The sequence below is a fragment of the Tympanuchus pallidicinctus genome, unplaced genomic scaffold (assembly GCF_026119805.1).
Source record: "Tympanuchus pallidicinctus isolate F22 unplaced genomic scaffold, pur_lepc_1.0 scaffold4, whole genome shotgun sequence".
Lineage (NCBI taxonomy): Eukaryota > Metazoa > Chordata > Aves > Galliformes > Phasianidae > Tympanuchus > Tympanuchus pallidicinctus.
In genome coordinates, this window is record NW_026294758.1 from 18,723,234 (window position 1) to 18,746,093 (window position 22,860).

At 39.8% G+C, this 22,860-nt stretch overlaps 2 protein-coding genes across 9 annotated transcripts in view; one reads left to right on the top strand and one right to left on the bottom strand.

The window, feature by feature from the left end:
* SLC26A1 (solute carrier family 26 member 1) overlaps positions 1 to 16,017 on the top strand; it is a 39,528-nt gene extending 23,511 nt beyond the window's left edge. For 2 of the 6 annotated variants that reach the window (XM_052700363.1, XM_052700368.1), the window contains 2 exons: positions 7,795 to 8,442; positions 11,092 to 16,017. In XM_052700363.1, the coding sequence (XP_052556323.1) occupies positions 7,795 to 8,442; positions 11,092 to 12,612 (2,169 nt within the window). In that variant the 3' untranslated portion in view covers positions 12,613 to 16,017. The other 4 variants (XM_052700364.1, XM_052700365.1, XM_052700367.1 and 1 more) reach the window with 4 other exon arrangements.
* The window catches only part of IDUA (alpha-L-iduronidase), a 49,135-nt gene that overhangs the window by 25,479 nt on the left and 796 nt on the right, over positions 1 to 22,860 (bottom strand). For 2 of the 3 annotated variants that reach the window (XM_052700387.1, XM_052700388.1), the window contains exon 2: positions 20,432 to 20,572. In XM_052700387.1, the coding sequence (XP_052556347.1) occupies positions 20,432 to 20,572 (141 nt within the window). Of the gene's footprint in view, positions 1 to 19,087; positions 20,136 to 20,431; positions 20,573 to 22,860 lie in introns of those variants that run through there. The other variant, XM_052700389.1, reaches the window with a different exon arrangement.

The following is a 22,860-nucleotide window of genomic DNA, read 5'->3' on the forward strand; positions in this document are numbered from 1 at the left end:
TTACCACATTAATTAATGTTAGGAAAAGCATGATTATTGGTTATTTGGACAGCTCTGCAACAAGTAAAAGCTAAGGTAAGAGAGGAATTTCATACAGTCCTATCACAAAATCATAGAATGGCTTGGGTTGGAAAGGATCTCAAGGATCATCAAGTTCCAACCATCCTGCCACAAGCAGATCAAGTAATAGATCAGGTTGCCCAGGAATCCATCCACCTTGGCCTTGAATATCTCCAGAGATGAGACATCCACAACCTCTCTGGGCAACCTGATCAATTCCAGCACCTCACCACTGTCTAAATCTTCCCTTCACCCTTGTTCTATCACTATCTACTTATGTAAGAACTTTCCCTCCTGTTTATAATCTCTCTTTAAATACTGGAAAGCTCTAATGAGGTCTCCCCACAACCTTCTCTTCTCAAGACTGAACAAGCTGATTTCATTCAGCCTCTCTTTACAGGACAGGTGTTCAAGCCGTATGACCACCCTTCTGGCCTTTCTCTGGACTCTTTCCAAAAGTCTGACATCTTTGCTGCGTGGTGAGCCCCAGACCTGGATGTGATACTCCAGGTCTCACAAGAGCAGACTAGAGAGGGACAATCCCCTCCTTCTCCTCGTTGGCCACTACTCTTCTGTTACAGCACACGCAACTGTTGGCCTTCTGGGCTGCAAGCACGCACTGCTAGCTCATCTTAAGTTTTTCAACTACCAAGACACCTAAGTCCTTCTCAGCAGTGCTACTCTAAAGGAGTTCTTCTTCCAGTCTGTACACACATCTGGGACTATCCCAATCCAAGTGCAAAAACTTGCACTTTGTTTTACTGAGCCTCATTAGGTTCACATGGGCCACCTTTCAAGTTTATCAAGGTCCCTCTGGATAGCATCCCTTCCTTCTGCTAACTGTAACACTCACTGTGGTGTAATCAGCAAACTTGCTGAGGATGCACTCAAACCCATCATCTATGTCACTTATAAAAAGACTACCGGTCCCAAAACAGAACCCTGGGGGACACTGCCTGCACCGGGACGTAAAGCCACTAGCCATAATTCTCTGGCTTGTGACCTTCCAACAAATTCCTTATCCATCGAACATTCTACCCTCCCATATCTCCGTATCTCTCCAATTTAGAGATAAGTGTTTAGTGGGGAAAAATGTCAAAGGCCTTACAGGTAGCCAGGTAGATGACATCACTTGCCTCCCCTTTGTCCACCACTCCATCATAGAAAGCCACTAGATTGGTCAGGCACAACCTTGGTGAAGTGACATGATCATTTATACACTTTACACACAATGAACACAGTCTTTGTCCCACTGACCTGCCTACATTTTACAGTCTCTTGTTTACACAAATAACAGAGATCTTGTGATCTAAATGCAGTGACCTGGAGGAATGGAACTCTGACCTCCAGTAGTCCTGTTCTCAGCAAAGAACAGAAGAATACCCCAGACCATGAAATGCACAAAATCTCAGACAAGACTGCAGTTCAACTCCTGTGCCACACATAAAATTAAAAGCTAATGCTGTATGACAATGCATAAAGCAGAGAAAATCTCAAATAAGAATCAGCTTCAAAGGTCAGAAATGTGCTAGCCTGAACTCAGCATAATTTTTGGATCACTATTAGTTAATTAATAATCTCACGTAGTATTTAAACTCAAAGTCAGTGAGTGCTGCACGTATATCCAAGTTTTCAGAGAAGTACAAGTGACAGCACACTACCAAGCAGAAAGCTGAAGATTCCTTAACTACCAATTCCTCTCGAAGACTGCCTAGTTAATGATTATCATTTATGCAAATAGATCAAAGCCAGCTTGACGACTTTCATTCATTCCAACATGCAAAAACAGAGCTGAACATTTCTGTCAAAAAGTTATTCAGGTAAGAGTCTTGCCTTCCCTTTCACCTCTAAACTCAGTTTTTGTTCATTCTATGCCTGTTCTCAAGTGTGCCAAACTTCTTTTTTCATTTATTTTGTACACTGATGCTGATTTGTAAGTTTTCCATTATTCTGTGCTTCATAGATATTATTCATAAGATAGATACTGAACAAAGGTCTTTGAAAATTGTAGTCTGCAACTGGAATAGAACTAAACTTTCCTACAAACCTGGTCTAAGAGTTTAATACTGGGTATTTGGCTTGTTCTTATTTGTAAATATAAGTACTATATGAAGCTTGGCTGGTTCAAAGAGTATTATTAGTAAAACAGCATCTTCAGAGCAGTTAGGTAAGAGAAAGAAACCATAAATATCATCTGTATTGGTTCTAGTAAACCTAAGATATCAACGAAGATAATGGGGAAAAAAACATGAGTATGAGCTATCTACTTATTTTTCTCTACAACAGCTTAAAATGGCATAACAGCCATGGAGAAGGCATCCAGCAAAAGCATAGGGCAGAAAACAGTTTTCTGTTTAGCACTGCAACTGAAGACGAAGATCTTGGTAGAGCTATACTGGAAGACTTGTTTAAAAAACAGACTTTCACTTTGGATCAGCTACCTTTCCAAAAGAAAGAAGTCTGATCTTACAGAATGCTCTTTAGTCCCCATAGAAAATGCCCCTTTGGCAGTCACACCCTAGGACTCTCCAGGAGAACAAGACAATTTTCCCTGTATTTTGATCAGCACGTTCTGGAAACCCTGAACAAAAATAGTTCCTGGAGAACCACTCCAACTACCTTTTTATTTATTTCCAAGGTCTGATCATTCCCATGAATGATCTTAAAAAATAGCTGCTGTTTGACTGTGCCATTTCTCTTCTGGCCTGCATACCACCTCTGGGATCTTTAAGCATCAGTGGTAGTCCTCTTTCTCACTAAGGCACTGTACTAAGGATCAATCCTTTGGAGAAACAGGAATTGAATCAAATATTTTCTGAATGCATACATTTGAAAAAGATCTTAAATTGCATTGGAAATACTAGATTAGATTTAGAGCCAGAAATAAAAACTGTGATTTTGAGATTTTAGTTATAAATATGAAACTGTATTATATAATATTTATAAATTTTATATATAGTATTATATAATAATATTATATAATATATAATATATATTATATTGTATATAATATAATATAATTATATATATAATAATTATATAATATATATATATTTTTATATATTATATATATTTTATTATATATATTATTATTATATATTATATTATATTATATTATATTATATTATATTATATTATATTATATTATATTATATTATATATAATAAAATATTATTATATTATATTATATTATATATAATAAAATATTTAATATTTTTTTTCTCTTTCACCTTCATATAAGCAGAGAATTGAAACAAAATAGAAAAATGCTCTAAAGCCATGGCAGCTTGCCCAATTAGTCAAAATAAACTGTTCCCATCAAGTTTCACATGCTTTTCTTCAAAAGCACCGCAGTATTCTTGGCCTAGAGTGGGAAAATTTCCTAAGTCAGCTCTTAAATAAATGGTTTTGGTTGTGGGCACCTTACTTAAGTTTGCTTCCAAGCACATTTAGGCCCTGGTTGTCAAATGCTGAAAACACAATTGCTTATACAAGACAGAAGGAAACATTCATTTAACTTTTCCTGGTTTGTTTCTAAAACTTATTATCTACATCAATGTTTCCAAGTTATTCTGTACAATAAAAATTTAATAAATCAAAGCAGCAAATGCTGAAACAGTATTGTATTATAAGCAGTTCAGATGATTTTATTTCAGTCTAGTTCAGGTCCTTACCACACCTACTCAAATCAGGCTTTTTTATTTATCTCCACAAATCAGGATACACAGGGGCAAAGCTTCTGTGTATTTTCGTTTGAAAAAGGCTGGTTTGCATGCATAACACTCCTCTCCACATTGAATCAATGCACAGTAGGTGAAGCTATTGGAAATTTTTTTCAAAACTATGCCAATGCTCAGAAACAGAACAGTAACGTAGTCACAGTCACTTGGAATTCAAGAGAGGTTTCTTATAAGCAGAAAAGGCTGCTGATATGGAGTACAAATAATATGAACTTGATTGAGCTCAACACCAACACATTTTAAATCAAATACTTAGATGAAGTGAGGTGTCTTGTTTTTTCTGTGATTTATGCAACAGAACTACAATGAAATTTCAGACTATAAATGCAAAACTTGCTCCACCCATACTACCTTTTAGCTGATCTTTCACTGAACACAAAAAAAATGCAAGCATCAACAATTCTCTTGAATCATACACAGGGTTTCATCCCGTCTTACAATGGCAGTTACTGTTACAGCAAGAGTGATGCTAGTGCAGAATTGTGATTTCTGCCCAACATACAGATTTTCTAAGATCACTTTAGCATAGAGAAGCAGGCTTATCTTGCTTTTCCCTCGTGTGCTTTTCAGATACACAGTTTCATTTTTTTATTTTTTGGTTTGTGGAAGAAGATCATGATGGAGAAAGAAAAGGATGCATCAGTATACTTTTTTCTTTTTTTTCAGCTTGTGCTGCTCCATAGAAAACAACTCAGGGAGAATGTGTCCCATCAGGGATTGCCTGTCAGAAAATCTGTCAAGATAAATCCCACTGAATGTGTTGTGATGAATGCTTCCTCTCATTGAGAGAGCTTTTGTCAGTTCCATGGTATGGTGAAAAGACAGGAAGAAAGACAGGACTAATGCCAGTTGGAAATTCAGTAGTTTGTTCAGCTTGATTGATTCTTTGCTTTGCTTCACTACTTCACAAGATAAACTGAGTCACTGCATTTACCCTGATGAAATGATAGGTTCAGGCTAAAACAGAAAATTATGCTTTTTGCTCATATTACCCTGGACAATTTGAAAAAAGCCTTTTAGATTCCAAACATCAAAAATTACCCATTACTTTGATACAATATGAATAGGTCATACATGCAGCATGTAGACTTCACATGTAGTAAACAATTGAGAATGTTCCAATATCTAAGCTAAATGCAAAAAATGAACACGTTCTGTTCTATATCATGCTTCATTTGCATGTTTCCACTAAGAACAGCTCTTTCAGTAAATGATGGGAAGCCTTTGCTTGAATAAAGGCAAATAGTATGTTCTGAAGCTTTGGTAGGGTAAAAGGCAGCTGGAAACATGTGTTGTCCCTGTTCCTACAAACCACTGAGCATGGGCAGAACTGAAAAGTCACTTTAGCAGAACGGCAGAGGAGTCTGTTTATTAACACCTTTACTGCCTGAATACTGCTCAAGTATTACCACTGAGGAAGGATGGTGTTATATCTCAGTGCCAGAATCAGCTGGCTAGTCACTCATGCAAGGAGTATACAGATTTGTCCTTTCCCATCCTGTTTTTGGAGCAGGCAAAAGCACTGAAAGTTCCCAGTTCTCTACTAGGCCACACAAAGGTAAGGGTGATAGCTGCTATTCACAGTGGAATGCCATTTCCTTCCATTGAAGCAACTAAGTTATTGCTGAACTACTGGCAGTCTAAGAACTCTTGGGTTACATAGCTGAAAAATGTTTCGCTGGTAACAACATCCCCTACATTATTTGCTGTGGCTTTACTACATTCTAAAAGCTTCAATTAAACTATAATCATTAACAACACCTGCCAAAAATGGAAACTCATTTTAGAGTTGTTTTACAGCTAGCCTGTTCATTTGATGTTGCAGTTTGAAAATACATCTAGCAGAAGAAATAGTTGTTTACAGGAAGAAAGTCCTTATTTTCAGAGGAAAAAGAACTGAAGAAAAGGATCTCATGTTAGTATTTGCATTTTAACTTAAAAACATTTTTCCATGAGGAAGGTTTTTTAACCTTAGGCTAAAATTGTGAAAGAATACATAGGGTGTTTTTTTTTCCCAAATAAGCTTTTTAGTTTACAACAAACTACCATTCTGATTGTCCAGCAGAGCAGATACTATACAGATAATATAGTACAGCCAAGACATACTACAAAATTATCACACATACACATTATCTCTTAACAGATTTAACAGAGAAACTCTATTCTAAAAATATTATGTATTGAAAGCTACTATTATCCCCTCAGGAAGCTGCACAGACTGTAAATGTCTGTTAATGCTGTTTTGTTTTGCTGTTTTATTGTTGATTTCTTTTTAATACAAATTTATTTGTAAGTAAATTCTGCAAGATCAGAAGACAGCAGACAGTAACTGTACAATTAAGCATCTGAGCCTGGAGTACAGAAGCCAATAAAATCTCTTTTAAGTAGCCTATCAAAAGCGAGCATTGGATACTGAACTGCCCAGTAGCTTGTAACTATGTTAAACAAGGCCACTGTATTTATTTCTTGGCTGTCTGAATTCACTTGGCTTTAAGAAGTAGGTGGCATTTGCATAGAACTTGCAGTCCTCAAGTACAAGACTCTCAAACTGATCTAGGTAAGAGAGGAAGCACTGTTTTTCTGCATCTTTTTAAATGAGTGTCTTCATTACAGTTTCTAGCATTTAGTATTCTACAAACTTTAATTATTTGCTCTTAAGTAATCTTCTTAGTGCTGTAACTTCTCTCTTTTCTCTCACCTTTGCATTCTAATGAAGGTTAGATCTAGCTTTGCCATCTAGGAATGTCTTGCCTAGCATAACCTCTCAATACAGTACAGTCAAAACTATATTTGACAATACAACTAGAAACTGACATAGATCTTTCTAAATAATTACACTAGAACTGTTATTTCTTTTGTGATGGAAAGAAGCTATAGCAAAGAAATGTACACAGTGGGAGTCAAAGATTACTTAATGTAACTGGGATGGATATAAATCCAGTAATCTTTAAAAATATATTTAAACTACCATGCAGGTTATTATCAGTTTGGACAACCACTTCACACATCAACAATAATCTCTTTTTTGCCTTTTGGCATACTATGAGCTACATACTTTAAATATTTAAACACCCTGTTTCAAGATGTATTAAACTCTGGATGGCCATAGTACTTACATTATGTGATTCAAAACAATACCTTGAATATCTTTTTAAAGACTTTTGCATTGGCTCCATGCACATCATTTATCTTTGCTTTCAATTTCCTGACAAAAGATATCTGTTAAAAGCTGGAAAAGGTTCATAAGCAGGACACCTTAAGCAGGACAAACATAAAATACTTTATAATGAACCACCCTCTATTAAGGGTGCCTACATTTAGAAAGCTTACAGGCTTGGCGATGCATGCATTTGTTTATCAATCACACTTCCGGATGTTACATAGCAGTTATTAGAACTACAGACAATTTCTAAGAGTCATCAGTGGTTTGTGCACAGTTTTTTACCTGAGACTAAATTGTTGCACCCCAAGGAACTCTGTTTTTGCAGGTTCTACCAGCAAAAACCACCCACTGTGTGCTGAGGACATCTGCAGTGACAGATCACTATAACACACATGAATACCAAATCAGTACATTATTAGAAATACACTATTAGAAAGACCACAGACTATCCCAGTACTATGTGCTTATTTTACACCATCAACTGCTGCCTGTTACAACTGAGACCTTTATGACAGAGACTATTATGATGCAGCATCTGGAAGAGCTGAATTATCTGTCATACAAAGAAATGACTATTTTAACTCAGTTTTTTTTTTTCTTAGTAAAACAAATTGGATTCAATCAGAGACATATTTAAGGTTTTGTACAAAAGGTTTTGATCGATCTAAAGATTTGTTTCTTAGTGCTGTGTGCCCAGCCACCAGAGCCCTGTGTTGGGATACTGTTTCCTGAAAAGCTTTATTAAGGAGGATGAACTATTATTATTATACATCTGTGCTAAAAAAAACATTCACTAGCTCCACTCTAAGAGGCATTTTCTTCACACTGCAGGAAAAGATACATGAAGTAAACACTAAGACAATGGAAAGACCACATGAGGCTACGAAGATGGAAAACACTTCTTCCTGCTTTTTCATGGAAAGAAAGACTCGTGTGAAGGCGAACAGGAAAGAGATTGTGCTAGCCAAGCTGAGGAAGAGTTTCTCCTGCACACCAAGGAAACTGAAGAACTTTGTAATGGACTTCTTTCCTGTTTTACGATGGCTTCCCAAGTACCAGTGCAAAGAGTACATTTGGGGTGATGTTATGTCTGGATTAGTGATTGGAATCATTTTGGTGCCCCAAGCAATCGCATACTCACTACTGGCAGGCCTGAAGCCCATTTACAGTCTTTACACATCTTTCTTTGCCAACATCATCTATTTCTTAATGGGCACATCTCGTCACGTCTCAGTTGGCATTTTCAGCTTGATAAGTTTAATGGTGGGACAAGTTGTGGACCGAGAACTTCTCTTAGCTGGCTTTGATTTAAATGATGACGCCACACCAGCCTTGGGTCATGGCTCCCTGCAGACTGACAGCCAGTCCAACATAACTGTCTTCAATCTTACCACTGAGGGGATGAATGCTGAATGTGGAAAAGAATGCTATGCTATAGGCATTGCTACAGCCCTGACATTTGTGGCTGGAGTGTATCAGGTAAGTGGTTGCTGATATTCAGAGACAAACTATGAAATTCCTAAAGCTTTCTTGCATGACCTAAGTTCTAACTGTCCTTCCATGAGAGCCACAGTATCTGTTGCCTTTGCTTTGGCAACCTCTGATTAATGTCCCGTCGTGAAGTGCTCAGACAGCCCCGGCCAAATCACAAGCTTTATGACACCAATGTGGTGAGCGGCAAATGGCACTTATTGCAAGCAACACACTCTTCTTATAGTTGTCCCTTATATCACAGTGCTACCAATCACCCATGTTACGGTTATCTGTGCCCAATAGACGTGTGGCATGTCTTGTCTTGCCATGTCTCATCATGGTTTTCTGATGAGTCAAGGAGCCCCCGCAGAGGCTGATGACTGTTACAGCCCCCCTTTCACGTATTAGCTAACCACACAAGGGGCCCACACAGATTGCGCCTGGTTACGCCTGGTGACCTTGACAGCCCCTGCTTTACGTATTTCGTTGACTACATCTCTAACTTGCGTATTTTGTTAACTACAAGTATCATTTCACTTGAATAATCCTGGACTTTGAGGCTGTTGATGAGGTTCAACACGGCAAAGTACAAAGTTTTTTGGCACTTGGACGGGAGGAATCCCAGGCATCCGTACAGGCTGGAAGGAGCAGTCCTTGAAAGCAGCCCTGTGGAGAAGGACCTGGGGGTCCTGATAGATGAAAAACTTAATATGAGCCAACAGTGTGCTCTTGCGGCTTGGAAGGCAAACGGTATCCTGGGGTCCATCAAAAGAAGGGTGGCCAGCAGGGACAGGGAGGTGATTGTCCCCCTCTACTCTGCTCTTGTGAGGCCCCATCTGGAGTACTGCGTCCAGGTGTGGAGCCCGCAGTACAAAAAAGACAAGGAGCTGTTGGAGAGGGTCCAGAGGAGGGCCACTAGGATGATCATAGGACTGGAGCATCTCCCCTATGAGGACAGGCTGAGGAAGCTGAGCTTCAGCCTGGAGAAAAGAAGGCTGTGGGTTGACTTCATTGAAGCCTTTCAATACCTAAAGGGAGCATACAGTGGGGAGGGGAATCAACTCTTTGAAAGGGTTGATATTTGTAGGACGAGGGGAAACGGTTTTAAGTTGAGGGAGGGGAGATTTAGGTCAGACATCAGGGGGAAATTCTTTACCCAGAGAGTGGTGAGGTGCTGGAACAGGCTGCCCAGAGAGGTTGTGGATGCCCCGTCCTTGGAGGTGTTCAAGGCCAGGTTGGATGGGGCCCTGGGCAGCCTGGTTTAGCATTAAGTGTGGAGGTTGGTGGCCCTGCATGTGGCAGGGGGGTTGGAGATTCATGATCCTTGAGGTCCCTTCCAACCCTGGCCATTCTGTGATTCTGTGATTCTGTGATTCTGTGATTCTGTGACTGTTTTCTCCAGGAAGCCTAACTCTGCAGACAATTCAGAGAAAACATGACGTAGGCAGTTTTATCAGCTACAAGCAAGCACAAGTAAAATAAATCTTTTGCAAGACTAGTAACACTGCTTTAACACTCTACTATATCAGTCATGCTGATTTCATGGGACTGTGAATCAAATACAAATCTCGTCACGAGGGAAATTCTGAAGTACCTATGTACTTCAACAATAAAAAAATGATTCTGTGATTCTAAAGAATGTTATCTCCCTAGATATTTTAATGAAGGTGCAGGCTCATCCACCTACTTCTACATTAGCTCAGAACACACTGCTCAGTGTTTCACTACCAAGTGCTATGTTGTACCATAGCACTGTCCAGTGATAAGTCAGAAAGGAAAGAAAGCAGAAAGGAAATGAGGAAGTGGACTAAACTAACTTTCAGATAGTGGTTTGTTGGACTGTTGGACACTCACCAATATGCTGTCCATATCATAAGGATATCAAGAGAACACATAAGGAAGCACCATGAACATATCTGTGAATTGTCTGCATAAAATTTAAGAGGGAAGACCTTCCCTTTCAAGTCATGTACATGAACAACAAAACAAAGCTGTATTTTCTAAAGCAATCAAAAGAAGCAGCAGCAACTAGTTAGGACAATATCCTCAGATGTGTGAAAGTTTGTGGTCTCTTCTGCCATTGTTGATCTTAGGCATGCCATAAAGGCCTTGTTGTACTTTCCCTTCTGTTCACAAGGCTGACATCAAAAGCTGCTTAATGTAACCACATCACCACATCACCAGAGAACTTAGGGTTAGGGTTGTCACTGTTGTCACTCAAATTCTCTTTACAAAACAGTCTACAAGTTGTAACTGTAATCGCTTTCAGTCAGAAAAAAAAAAGAAAAGAAAAAAATGTTTATATAGCAGCACTTCTTGATCCACTGCTCTTAGGCTTAGGAAATAAAATTCTGACAAGCCACTACACTGGACTTACTTCAGAATAATATTGGAGTTAGGAAGTTCAAATTGATTATTTTTCAAATTTCTAATTCATCCCTTGGTTTTGTAGTATCCCATAACTGTATCGGGAATCATGTTTTAAAAGCAGATTGGAAACACTAAAGGATAACTCCTACTTTAATTTTCAACTAGCCAAATGCTATCTGCCTCCAGCTATTTTCTCTCATCTGTACTTGCAGTATCATAGTATCATTTAAGGCTTATCTTTTTTTTCTCTTTTTTTTTTTTTTTTTTTTTTTTGTGTCTCCCCAGGTTCTAATGGGAGTCTTTCGTCTGGGTTTTGTATCTATTTACCTGTCTGAATCAGTTCTAGATGGCTTTGCAACTGGCGCTTCCTTAACAATTTTAACAGCTCAAGTGAAGTATTTGATTGGAATAAAAATCCCACGTAGCCAAGGGCACGGGATGCTTGTTATTACTTGGATTAACATTTTCAGGAACATTTCTCAGGCTAACATTTGTGATATCATTACAAGTGCCATTTGTATTGTTGTGCTGGTTACTGCTAAGGAACTGGGAGATCGTTACAAGCATAAGCTGAAATTCCCTCTTCCAACAGAGCTGGTAGTTATTGTTGTGGCAACACTAGTGTCACATTATGGAAACTTAAATGAAGTGTATTCATCCAGTGTCTCCGGAGCTATTCCAACAGGATTTATTGCCCCCAAGGTACCACGTTTTGACTTAATGATCCGCGTTGCTGTAGATGCCTTACCTCTTGCTGTAGTCAGCTTTGTCTTCACTGTATCCCTTTCTGAAATGTGTGCAAAGAAATATGCTTACACTATCCGAGCCAATCAGGAAATGTTTGCTGTAGGGTTCTGCAACATCATTCCCTCTTTTTTCCACTCTTTTGCAACAAGTGCAGCTCTGGCGAAAACACTTGTGAAAACATCTACAGGCTGCCAGACTCAAGTCTCTGGAGTGATTAGTGCAATGGTGGTTCTGCTGGTACTACTCTTCTTGGCACCTCTCTTCTACTCCTTGCAGAAGTGCGTCCTGGCTTGTATCATCATTGTCAGCCTTCGAGGAGCTCTAAGAAAGTTCCGAGATGTGCCAGCACGGTACCATGTGAATAAGGTGGACACAGTGGTTTGGGTCGTTACTGTATCTGCCTCTGCCTTGATCAGCACAGAAATAGGGCTATTAGTTGGCATTGTTTTCTCCATGTTATGCATCATTGTTCGGACACAGCAGCCACGGACAGCCCTGCTTGGTCAAATCCAAGATACCAACTTTTATGAGGATGACTTAGAATATGAAAATCTCTCTTCTGTTCCAAAGGTCAAAATATTCCGTTTCGAGGCACCACTCTATTATGCCAACAGAAACTATTTCCTAAAGTCTCTGTACAGATTGACAGATCTAGATCCTAACTTAGAAGCTGCCAGAAGGAAGAAATATGAGAAGAAGGAAAAGCAGCATCTGAAAAAAGAAAATCAACCAACTGTTAACGGACTGGGCAACAGAGACACCACTCTGCAACTAGTCCCTAAGCAAATTGACTTCCAAGCCCTTGTTGTAGATTGTTCGTCCGTCCCATTTTTGGACACCACTGGAGTTAATACTCTAAAGGAAATTCTAAAAGACTACAAGGAGTTAAATATTTCTGTTCTCTTAGCTTGCTGTAATCCCTCAGTGATAGACTCTCTGAAAAGAGGAGGTTACTTTGGGAAAGATTTTGGAAGTATGCAAGAAATGCTGTTCTACAGTATACACAATGCTGTGCAGTTTGCAAAAGACCAAAAGCTTACAGCAGACTGCTCTGTTTAATCCCATGTTTTCCTTGATAATATGCTAAAGAAAGTGACAGATGGAGAAGGGCAGTTTCCAATGATTAAGTTATCAGACACACTGTTGGTTTTGTACAGTAACGGGCCTACAAGACATTGTTCCCTGAAGAGTTCTGCAATTTACTGGATGCCACTTAGAATAGCCCTTTGGGATGCAGACCAGGGCCAGGCTGGGACAAGCTGGATAATTATCTGCACCTCAATTTCAGAATGTGGGTGAAAAAGAAATGCATCTTGGGGCAGTTTTCCTCCTTTTGCCATTATGATACATGACCAGTATATGTGTCATGATACTGTTGTGGCTGGAAGTCTGTCAAGAGCCATCTGCCTCTCCCAGTGGCTTGTGTTAAGAAGGATGAGCCATATATGCAAACACAATGGATCTCTGATCATGGACATATAATCATTTAAACTCTGGCTTGCAAAGTCCTGCCCATTCCATCGTTCAAGACATGCTCTTTAGCAACTCCCACTATTTGCAAACAAGAAAATGTATAAAGTATTGTGGGATGTGTTATACCTCTCCTCATCATCCTGATTGCATGGGCTTCATGACACAACTTGCCACAAGTGAAGAAAGCACGGGCTATCACAATTTCTCTCAAAACCATCTTCTCAAGATAACTTCCTGGAGTCACTTGTGATATTGGAACTACCATATGTTAATTAATTACGGAGGGTTATCTCAGTAACCTCTAATAATACAGGAAGAACCATGACCTTGATGCACAAAAGAGATATATGGGATTAAGAAAACAGAATGGCTTTTCTGACAATCATGCAGTTACCAGAGTAGTTACACCACCCTGTCAAAATGTGTTATGGCTGTTGATGCAACTCTAATCGAGGGACACACAAGGATCACTAAATATAAACCCCAAGACTGTGATGCAGCACATCATGCCCTTCCTACAACAGCCTGCAAAGGTACAAGGGTAAGCGAAGAAAGTAGGAGAAAAGAGGATAGAATGAGAAGTTAATCTGTGATCTACCATGTGGGGGAATGGTTAGTCAGTCAAAAATGCCAGGCTGGTACTCTCTGATGCACTTCTAATGAAGTAGTACATATAGTCCACAGCAGTATAACTATCCAAGTAGAACAATGCTTTATAAGTTGTACATCCCCAAACACTAGAAAAATCTCACCACACTACAGACCATTCTACATTGTACTGACTTTTTTTTCCCCACCATGTAATTCTTTGATTATAGATCTAATAAGCCATGTTTTACATGTTTGTGTTAATTTTCATGACAATTTGCATTGAGTTGTTTATTCTGTATGGTGTCAAATGATACCCTCAGAGTCAGTTTTGTTGTTTTATATGTATGCTCTCTCTATACAAATAAGCATACATCTAGGTTTTGATTCTAGTTATACTGATTCTAGTACTGTTGGTACTTAGTGTTCTAGCATTGACAGAAAACTCTTTGTTACACTGAGGTCTAAAATTACCCGCATGAAAGGGAGGACAGCTGCCCTACCTTTCTCTACTTATTCATGGCTGGTTCACATGTGGAACCAAGCAGAGAAGGAAACTGTCACACTTGTACTTTGTACACTTAGCAGACACCAGAAATAGGTTACATGTATGCTGAAACTATTTCTTAGATATACCATTAAAACAAATGCCACTTCGACACATCACGTGATTTGCTTATTTCAACTTTCAGGTCACTGAATGGAAGAACAATCTAACTGAGGTTCTCCAGGTGCCCCAGAGCCTGTTTGGCTCTCAAGAACATGTATTTCACTTTAAAAAAAAAAAAAAAAAAAAAAAAAACTACATTCCCAAAAGACAAAATAAAAGTGTCTTAATAGGAATTGAGAGTAGCACAATATTAGGTAAGTGACTCAATGCTGACATGCTCATGCATTCATTACAGAAAAGTCAATCAACTGTATACTGCTAGCACTGCCAGAGCAGTAAAGCCTGACAGAAATGCCTGTCTAGATATTACAAGATTGACCACTGGCAGCCAATTCCTGCCATAAAACAATTAAATAATATAATTATTTAAAGTGCTGACTTGATACGACTGGCTTATTTTATTTCATAAAAACAAATGGACAAAGTCCAAGGACAAAGTGTTGTATTTATTTTTATTTGCAATCATTCTTTGATCTGGGAGTATCTCTTTTAATGTTTCGCCAGGAAGTGGGTTCACAAGAATTAGTGCTACACAATTGGTAACAGTACAGACAATTTTAGGCTGCTGTGACCAAGTAAGCTGCTGTTGGAAGTAAACTTAAATTTTTTCAATAGAAAAGAAAAACATTTCCTAGCAATCTACACTTCTTTATCTTCATGAATCAAGTTACCAACCTAGAACATAAAAGGGAAAAAATATAAATTCCTTTGACTCTTTATGAATCTCATCTTAGAAAAGAAAAAAAAAAAAAAGAAAGAAAAACAACTATCCCCATGGAAAGTGTATGCTTGCAACAACCTCTGGGGATAAGCAGAAGTTGCCAATGCAGTCCTTTTTTACCCATCAGACTGAGAAATTAAGTCAGAAGCTATTTTTCATCATATTTTTGGCACCAAAGGAGAGCAGAAAAACTCTTCTATGCATAAGAAGAGGCTTGAGCTTTAGTACTTTTACTAGAAGGAAACCATCAACCGGAAGAAAGTTTAAGAACCATTACCTGTTTGATTGACAGATCTGGCTCATAATCAAGTCGAGTAGGACAGCATAAAACACAGCAGGGAAATGGCCTTCAGTGTGATGATGTAGGGATGCTCGGAGACCATGAATTACTTCAGAGTACAAAAAATGTCACTTAAAAAAAAGTAAGCCCTTTTCCAGCAGGTTAATGTTTGCTATACTGCACTGCATCAAGATTAAGCATATGACTGAAAATGTTACAAACTGCCAATTCTCTTCTCTCCTATTGTACCATGAACTATGTACTGTGACTTGGGAGAGGAACTGGGGATATTATTGTAATTCCAACTAGGTTAATACTAATTTTGAAATAAAATTGTTATATGACTACTAGAAAATGTTATATCTATCATGTATATTACAATATTTTTGTTCACTATGGTGCCTTGCACAGATCATATATCCAACAAACTTTAGTACAGCTACTTAACAATAGGGACAGGACCTTATCTTGAGGACTGTGTGATTCCCATGGAGCTGGGCACAGAGTTGAGAGTATGTACCTCCAACTCTCCTCTTGCTTATTGGCAGGACAGCCAGAATATGTTGTCTAGGTTCCAGAAATAGCTACATTTACTGGGACTGCCAAACATCCTGAGAACTGTCCAGTCCATGAAAGAAACTTTGAGTTCGTGTGTAACCATGAATCCTGTGTCTCATGACGTGAATGTAAACGTGTGTTTTTGGCTGAAAAATAAAAATAGCAGTTCTTCAAGCTCGCCTCATGGTATACTTTCATGGGTGGTAAAATATAAGGGTAATGTGGAATAAAGTAAAGGACAAAAGGTAGGTCTGGTGTCCTAGAAAAGAGTTAAAGCATAAGGGATACATATGAAATTGAGGCAACCATTATTAGAAGACACAATAAAGAAGAGCACTCTAGAAGACTTTTTCCACTTCTACATAGGCACATCTGCTTTTTGGGTGGAACATTTATATCAGCTTTTCACACTTAGCACAACTGGAAAGAAAAGCAACATGTTACTGCTGGCCATCCTCTGTGGTGGACCTCCCAGCACACTGTCTTCTGTGGGTAGATCACATCCTCTCTATTCACCAGTCTCACAATATAAGCTAACTTTGCTGTTACATGGATCTTGTTCAAAACCTCTCTATGTTGTTCTGGAAATCACTGGCTTAGAAAAAGAATTGCAAATGCACAGAAGTAAGCATCAGCACAGAACTTCTCCTGTTCTGATTTGCAGCCTTAAACCTATTTCTTCTTCCAAGCTCAATGTTCATCTGCAGGGCTCATGCTCTCTCCCTTTCCGAACACCACTGTTGCTCAATTTACTGTCTACTTATCCAGTATTTAAATGCCATCTTTGGCAAATGTACCATTTTGCAAATACGATCAGATAAGCAACAGCCTGAGCCAAGCTGAATTTTAAGATTACAGTTTTGGATTTTTATTTATTTATTGTATGTTTTGTTTCCTACCTACAGCAATCACTGCTGTTCTAGGCATCTTCATTTCTTATTCTACTGGGCACACTGAATCACAGAATAGAATCACACAGAATCATAGAATCACAGAATGGCCAGGGTTGGAAGGGACCTCAAGGATCATGAATCTCCAACCCCCCTGCCACATTCAGGGCCACCAACCTCCACACTTAATGCTAAGCCAGGCTGCCCAGGGCCCCATCCAACCTGGCCTTGAACACCTCCAAGGACGGGGCAATAAAAATAATAGAATAATAACAGAAAAGTTTGTGTAGGAAGTGACCTTCAAAGACCATTTAACCCAACACTCAGCCACAGGACAGGACATCTTTCACTACATCAGGTTGCTCACAGCCCTGTTGTTCAACGTGACTTTAAACACTTCCAGTGACCGTGCATCTACAACTTATCTGGGCAATCTGTTCCAGTGTCTTATTACTCTCATAAGAGAAAATGTCTTCCGTATCACAGAATAGTTTGAGTTGGAAGAAATCATCTATTTTCAACCCCTCTGCCATGGGCAGGGTATACCATCCATTAGATCAGATTGCTTGAAGAGCCATTCAACCTGGCCTTGAGCACTTCCAAGGAAAGGGTATCCAAAACTTCTCTGGGCAGCTTGTTGTAGTATTCTACCACTCTAATATTAGCGATTTTTTTCTAGTAACTACCCTAAATGGATCCTCTTTTTATTTATCTTATTCCTTGTCCTATCAATACATTCCCTGATAAAAAGTCCCTCTCCTTCTTTCCTGTATGAAACCTTCAAGTATTCTAACATGTTATGCAGTCTCCCCTGAGCCTCCTACAGGCTAATCAACCCCAACTGTTTCAGACTCTACTGAAAGGAGAGGCGCTCCGGTTCTCTGATTATCTCCATGGCCCTCCCCAGGACCACTCTAAAAGGTCCATATATCTCTTGTGCTGGAGGTACTCCATCTCTTGGCTGTGGTACTCCAGGTGAGTCCAGAAAATAGCAGAGTAAATGGAAAGAATTACCCCCTTCAATCTGCTGGCCATGTTTCTTTTGATGAAGACCATGATAGCAGAATCACAGAATCACAGAATTGCAGGGGTTGGAAGGGACCTCAAGAGATCATTGAGTACATACCCCCTGCAAAGCAAGGTTTCCTATAATAAGGCACACAGGTATGCATCCAGACAGGTCTTCTCCATAGAAGGAGAGTCCACAGCCTCTCTGGGCAGCCTCTTTGTCCTGTCACTAAGCCTCACCCATTTGCCTTCCACCTCACTTTGGATATTTATAATCATTAATCAGATCGTACGTCAGCCTTCTTTTCACCAGGCTGAACATATTCAGGTTGCTCAGCCTTTCCTCTTAAGGGAGATGCTCCAAGCCCTTTAGCATCTTTACGGGCCTCCTCCAGACTCCTTCAAGGAGATCTCTGTCTTTTTCGAATCAAGGAGCTCAGAACTGGACACAGTATTCTAAAAGTGGCCTCACCAGGGCAGAGTAGACAAGTAGGATCACCTCCCTCCATCTACTGGCCACACGCTTTTTAATGTGTTCCAGAATACTGCTGGCCTTCTTGGTCACAAGGGCACACTGCTGCCTCATGGCCAATCTGCTGTCCACCAGAATACTCAGGTTGTTCTCCACAGAGCTCCTCTCCAGCTCCTCTCCCTAACCTGCACTGATGCATGCAGTTATTCCTCCCCAGGTGCAAAACTCCACAATTACAGTTGACTATGTGGGCTGCAAGCACAAAATGTTGGCCCATTATCCAATTCTCCATCCACCAATATTCCCAAACCCTTCTCCATAGATCAGCTTGCAATCCACTCATCACCCAGTCTTTACTGACATTGAGGACTATCCAATCCAAATGCAGGATCTTGCACGTGGCCTTATTGAACTTCATAAATTCCTGTGTAGAAACACAGCCCAAGCCTGTTACAATCCCTCCGGAGGGCATCTCTCCCTTCAGGAGCAATCAACAGCACTAGTTAGCTTGACGTCACCTGCACACTTGCTGAGTATGCACTCAATTCCACTATCTATGACAGTAACAAAGATATTAAATAGTATGATCCTTGTATGGACCCTCGAGGGATGTTACTTGCTATTGATTTCCACTTGGACACTGAGAAATGGACTGTAACTTTTTGGACACAGACATCCAGCTGATTCATTATCAGAAGTCCAGGTAGATGACATCAGTAGATCTTATTTACTGATCCAATCACTCCATTGTAGAATATCACTTGTCAGATACGATTTGTCCTTAATGAAGTCATGCTGACTGTCTCTGATTACCTCCCTGCCTTTCATGTATTTTAGCATAGCTTCCAGGAGGATCTGTGTTCCATAGGCTTACCAGGCACTGAGGTGAGGATGACTGGTTCCAGCACTGTCCTTATTATCTTTTATTAGAAAGCGGTGTGCTATTTTTCCAAGTCACTGGGAACTTTTCCAGACTGCCACAATTTTGTTCCCCAAGACTCTGGCTTGGGGTTGAGGGACTTGAGAGATTAGAGAAGAATGAATGTGAGTAAAAACTGAGACAAAAAAAAATAAATTGGCAACTTCAACTTCTCTGCATCAATTGTCACTAGTTCTCCTATTTTACTTATTGTCGTGGAAGGCATCCTTTCCTTACCATTCCTTACATGTGACAGCACTCCCACCTGAAGTGCTTTGGTAAGGAATTTACAACTATCACCCTATTCTAGCCTTTTCCTAACTTTCCCCAAAGACATATTACTTGGAAAGGGAGTGAAACACTGCAACCTGAATATTAAAAGAAGACAGCCAGAGGGAGCTGTAGGTACATAAACTCCCTCTCCAAATCTGTGTAACACTTTGACCTGGATACTACAATCAGGCCTATAGCCAGAGGGAGCTGTAGGTACATATGAGTCAGCTAGACTGTACACTGAAAAAAATGAACTCCTAAAGTCTGGTTTCTTCTAGTTCTTCATCTCAGTACCAAGCAGCTGCAAGTGTTACTGCATTAACAACAAATTCAGCTGGACCTGGAGGAACAGCAGCAATAACTATGGTGTAACTTGCAAACAGCTGGAATAACCGTTGCTTGTAATCTGGCTGAGTTCTCTCTACAGTACTCAGCATATACTGCTCCAACAGCAAAGCAGAGCTCTTCCTCATTTAAAGGAGCACTAAGGTCTCCTGAACAGCCCTGTCTTCTAGGCTACACCAAGCAGTATTTTAAAAGGATGCATCCAATTATAAAATGCTACACTATGACCTCAAAACACGTAATGAGTCTCAATTCTGCTAGCCTGAGACCTCCTTGGAAGTCATTGTACAAGTGGGAATCAAGTCACTGAGCTTCAAACAGCAGCCAGAGAGATGTGGAATAACTCCAGTATATGACGTAAGATGGTCTTGGTACAGCTGATCAGTACACCCACCAGATTCTTCTGACGAAAAGAAGCCTCAAGGGCGCTCCTCAGCCTCTTGTTAGGACAAAATGCATGCAAGTTAGCCCCATCTTACTCAAGACAATCTCTCTCTTTCCTGAACTCATACACCCCCAAACTATTCCAATCTACTGGCCATTATCTGACTTCCATGAACACAAAAAACACAACCAGTCTGCAGTTAAATTGTGAGAACTGCCAAAGTGAGCAACTGCTCGGCACCTTAGTAAGTCACAACTCTTTTTTTTTTAGATTTTTGACATGAAATGTTTGCTTACCTGACAGTAATCAATTCCAGTAACCAGTGAATTCGAACTTGTTCAATGCCATCATGAGGAACAGAAGAAATGTATGCAAGGTTCATCTCTTGATCTTTGCTTAGGTCAAATAGGTCAGCAGAGCTGTGAGGTAAAGGAGGGCTTTGGAAAAAGAGCAAAAAAGAAGTAACGTATTACAACATTGGCTATCAGATCCACTGGGTATTCAGAACTCCCTGTGGTAAACATGTATCATCTTATCTGGCATAAGGAATATTGTCTTAACAAGGGACAAGAGTGAAACGGAAGCTAAGTAGTTGGACCTATGATGTGGCAAAGCAGAACAAAAATCAGGTACAACTCATTGCCACACTTAAAATATCACAAGCAGTCATTGCTCCTCAGGTAACAGCTTCAGTCAGAGGTGGCATGAAGTAGCTATGCAGTGGCAATCACTTTACTTCTGAGTAACCAGTGATAAAAAAAGCACAGTGACTTCTAGGTTCTGGAGCAGGAGCCAGGTGTGCTCAAGACTGTGATAAAGCAAATACTGGGTTGATATTCCTGCTGAAGTCTATGCGCTGACATCAACCCTTGCTCTGCTGTGAAAGTTACATCTGTGAGAAGCATTCATCACACCTCATCTCACCTTGAAGCATAAGAAAGTACTGGAGTATGAAGCTTGGTATTTCTATGATGCTGCAAGCCTTGAGCACGTTAAATTGCATAACAATGATCATACTAATATTAATTCAGTGCCACATTATTCCACCAAAATTAAGGAACACCAGAGCAAATTCCTGCTGCTTTTACCTCCGCAGAGAAATAACTGCAAGATGGAAAGAGATCTCACTCCTCGTTCTCCTCAAGTTAGAACATTAACTTAGAACACTGCTCTGTTCACTGGCTTTGTGCATCTTTCACCACTTTCAATTAGACTGCTAGGAATCTGCAAATTCTGAGTTTTGAACTGTTTACATTACAAGAAAGATAAAAACATAATTGTTTCCAAAGTTTGGTAAAATACTTCTGTACATCTTCCTGAAGCAAGAGGAGACAACTTGTACTATACTATACTGTTTACAGATAGCATAGTTACTGTATAGATGAGTAACAAAGTTACGCTTGGCCTACTGTGTGTCTCTTCTGATGGGTAGATGAGACAGGCTCCAAATTTACTACCCCTTCCATGCTACCAAACAGGTTGTGTGACTTCAAATTTCTCCTTTTAGCAGTAAGTTTTACACATTACTCTTTTCTGCCAGGATTACCCTTTTCTGCAAGGATTCCCAAAGTTGTCTGTTCAGCCTCCATCACTGGCAGTAGATACTGGTGCTGCTAATGGTAGCAGCATCTTCTCAGCATCTTCTGAGCTATATTATTTTAACTATACTGCAGATAGTCGAACTGTCATCTTCTCCTTCCCTACTCCCTCTTTAAGTTAATCTCACCTCCTGCAGTTACTGAATGATCCTGATACTGTACAGACTTCTGTGCCTGAAGGCAGAAAAACCTGAACCCACCTTGAAAAAGACTTGACATGTCCTAGCACAGACACTACCATCCCATCTCCTGCATTCTTATTAGAAAGCTAAGTCTTGGCACATACTACATTCCTGCAGTGCTTCATGCAGATCAGCTAGCATATGAGAGCTCTTCTGTACAACTTCATTAGCATACAAGGCACTTAAAATGCCATCTCCCAAAGACTGCCTCAAGTCACACGCAAGACTGAGAAGTTACGGATTCTACTTTGTCTAGAAATGTACCAGTCATCTGGGTGGTTTTCATTGTTCCAATGGATAAGGACAGTATCAACTGCTGGATTCTGAAGGAGTGTTTTATGACTACACTGAAATTCAAACTTGCACAAATGCACTGTTTCACCCAGTGGCAAACTAGACAGAAATCAAGGCATAAAGCATTCACAGGCATTGCCCATGCTGAATAAAAATGTTGAAATTCACACTGCCGGACAGAAACCTTATGACCATGACAAGACAGAACAGGATGCTGGAAAACCAGCATTTTTTGTTAGTTAGTTCTGGTTCCTCTTCTGAATTGAAAGCACTCATCAACGAAAATTTTAAGGCTTGAAACCTCTCAGGCTTTGTTATCCACTGATCTCCAGCTGCATACGTGCCCAACAACTGGACCCAGAGTGGCTGTTCAAGGGATCCATCACTAACACTGTTGGCCAGGTATTACAGCATAATTGAATAGCTGCTGATAGAGCCGGTCGTAGAGCCGCTCCTTCTGCTCCTTGGTCTCCTCACTGACATCTTTCTCACACTTGCAGTCTTATAAAATTTATTTCACATAATTAAATGCCTGAGTGTTTCTCGGGTTGTGGTTTAAATGAGAAAAGTGTATTATGTAATGCAGCTTTTCTTAAACGTTTTTTTACCTTGCAAGTAGAAATTACAAACAAAAGATGAAAATCCAGAAAG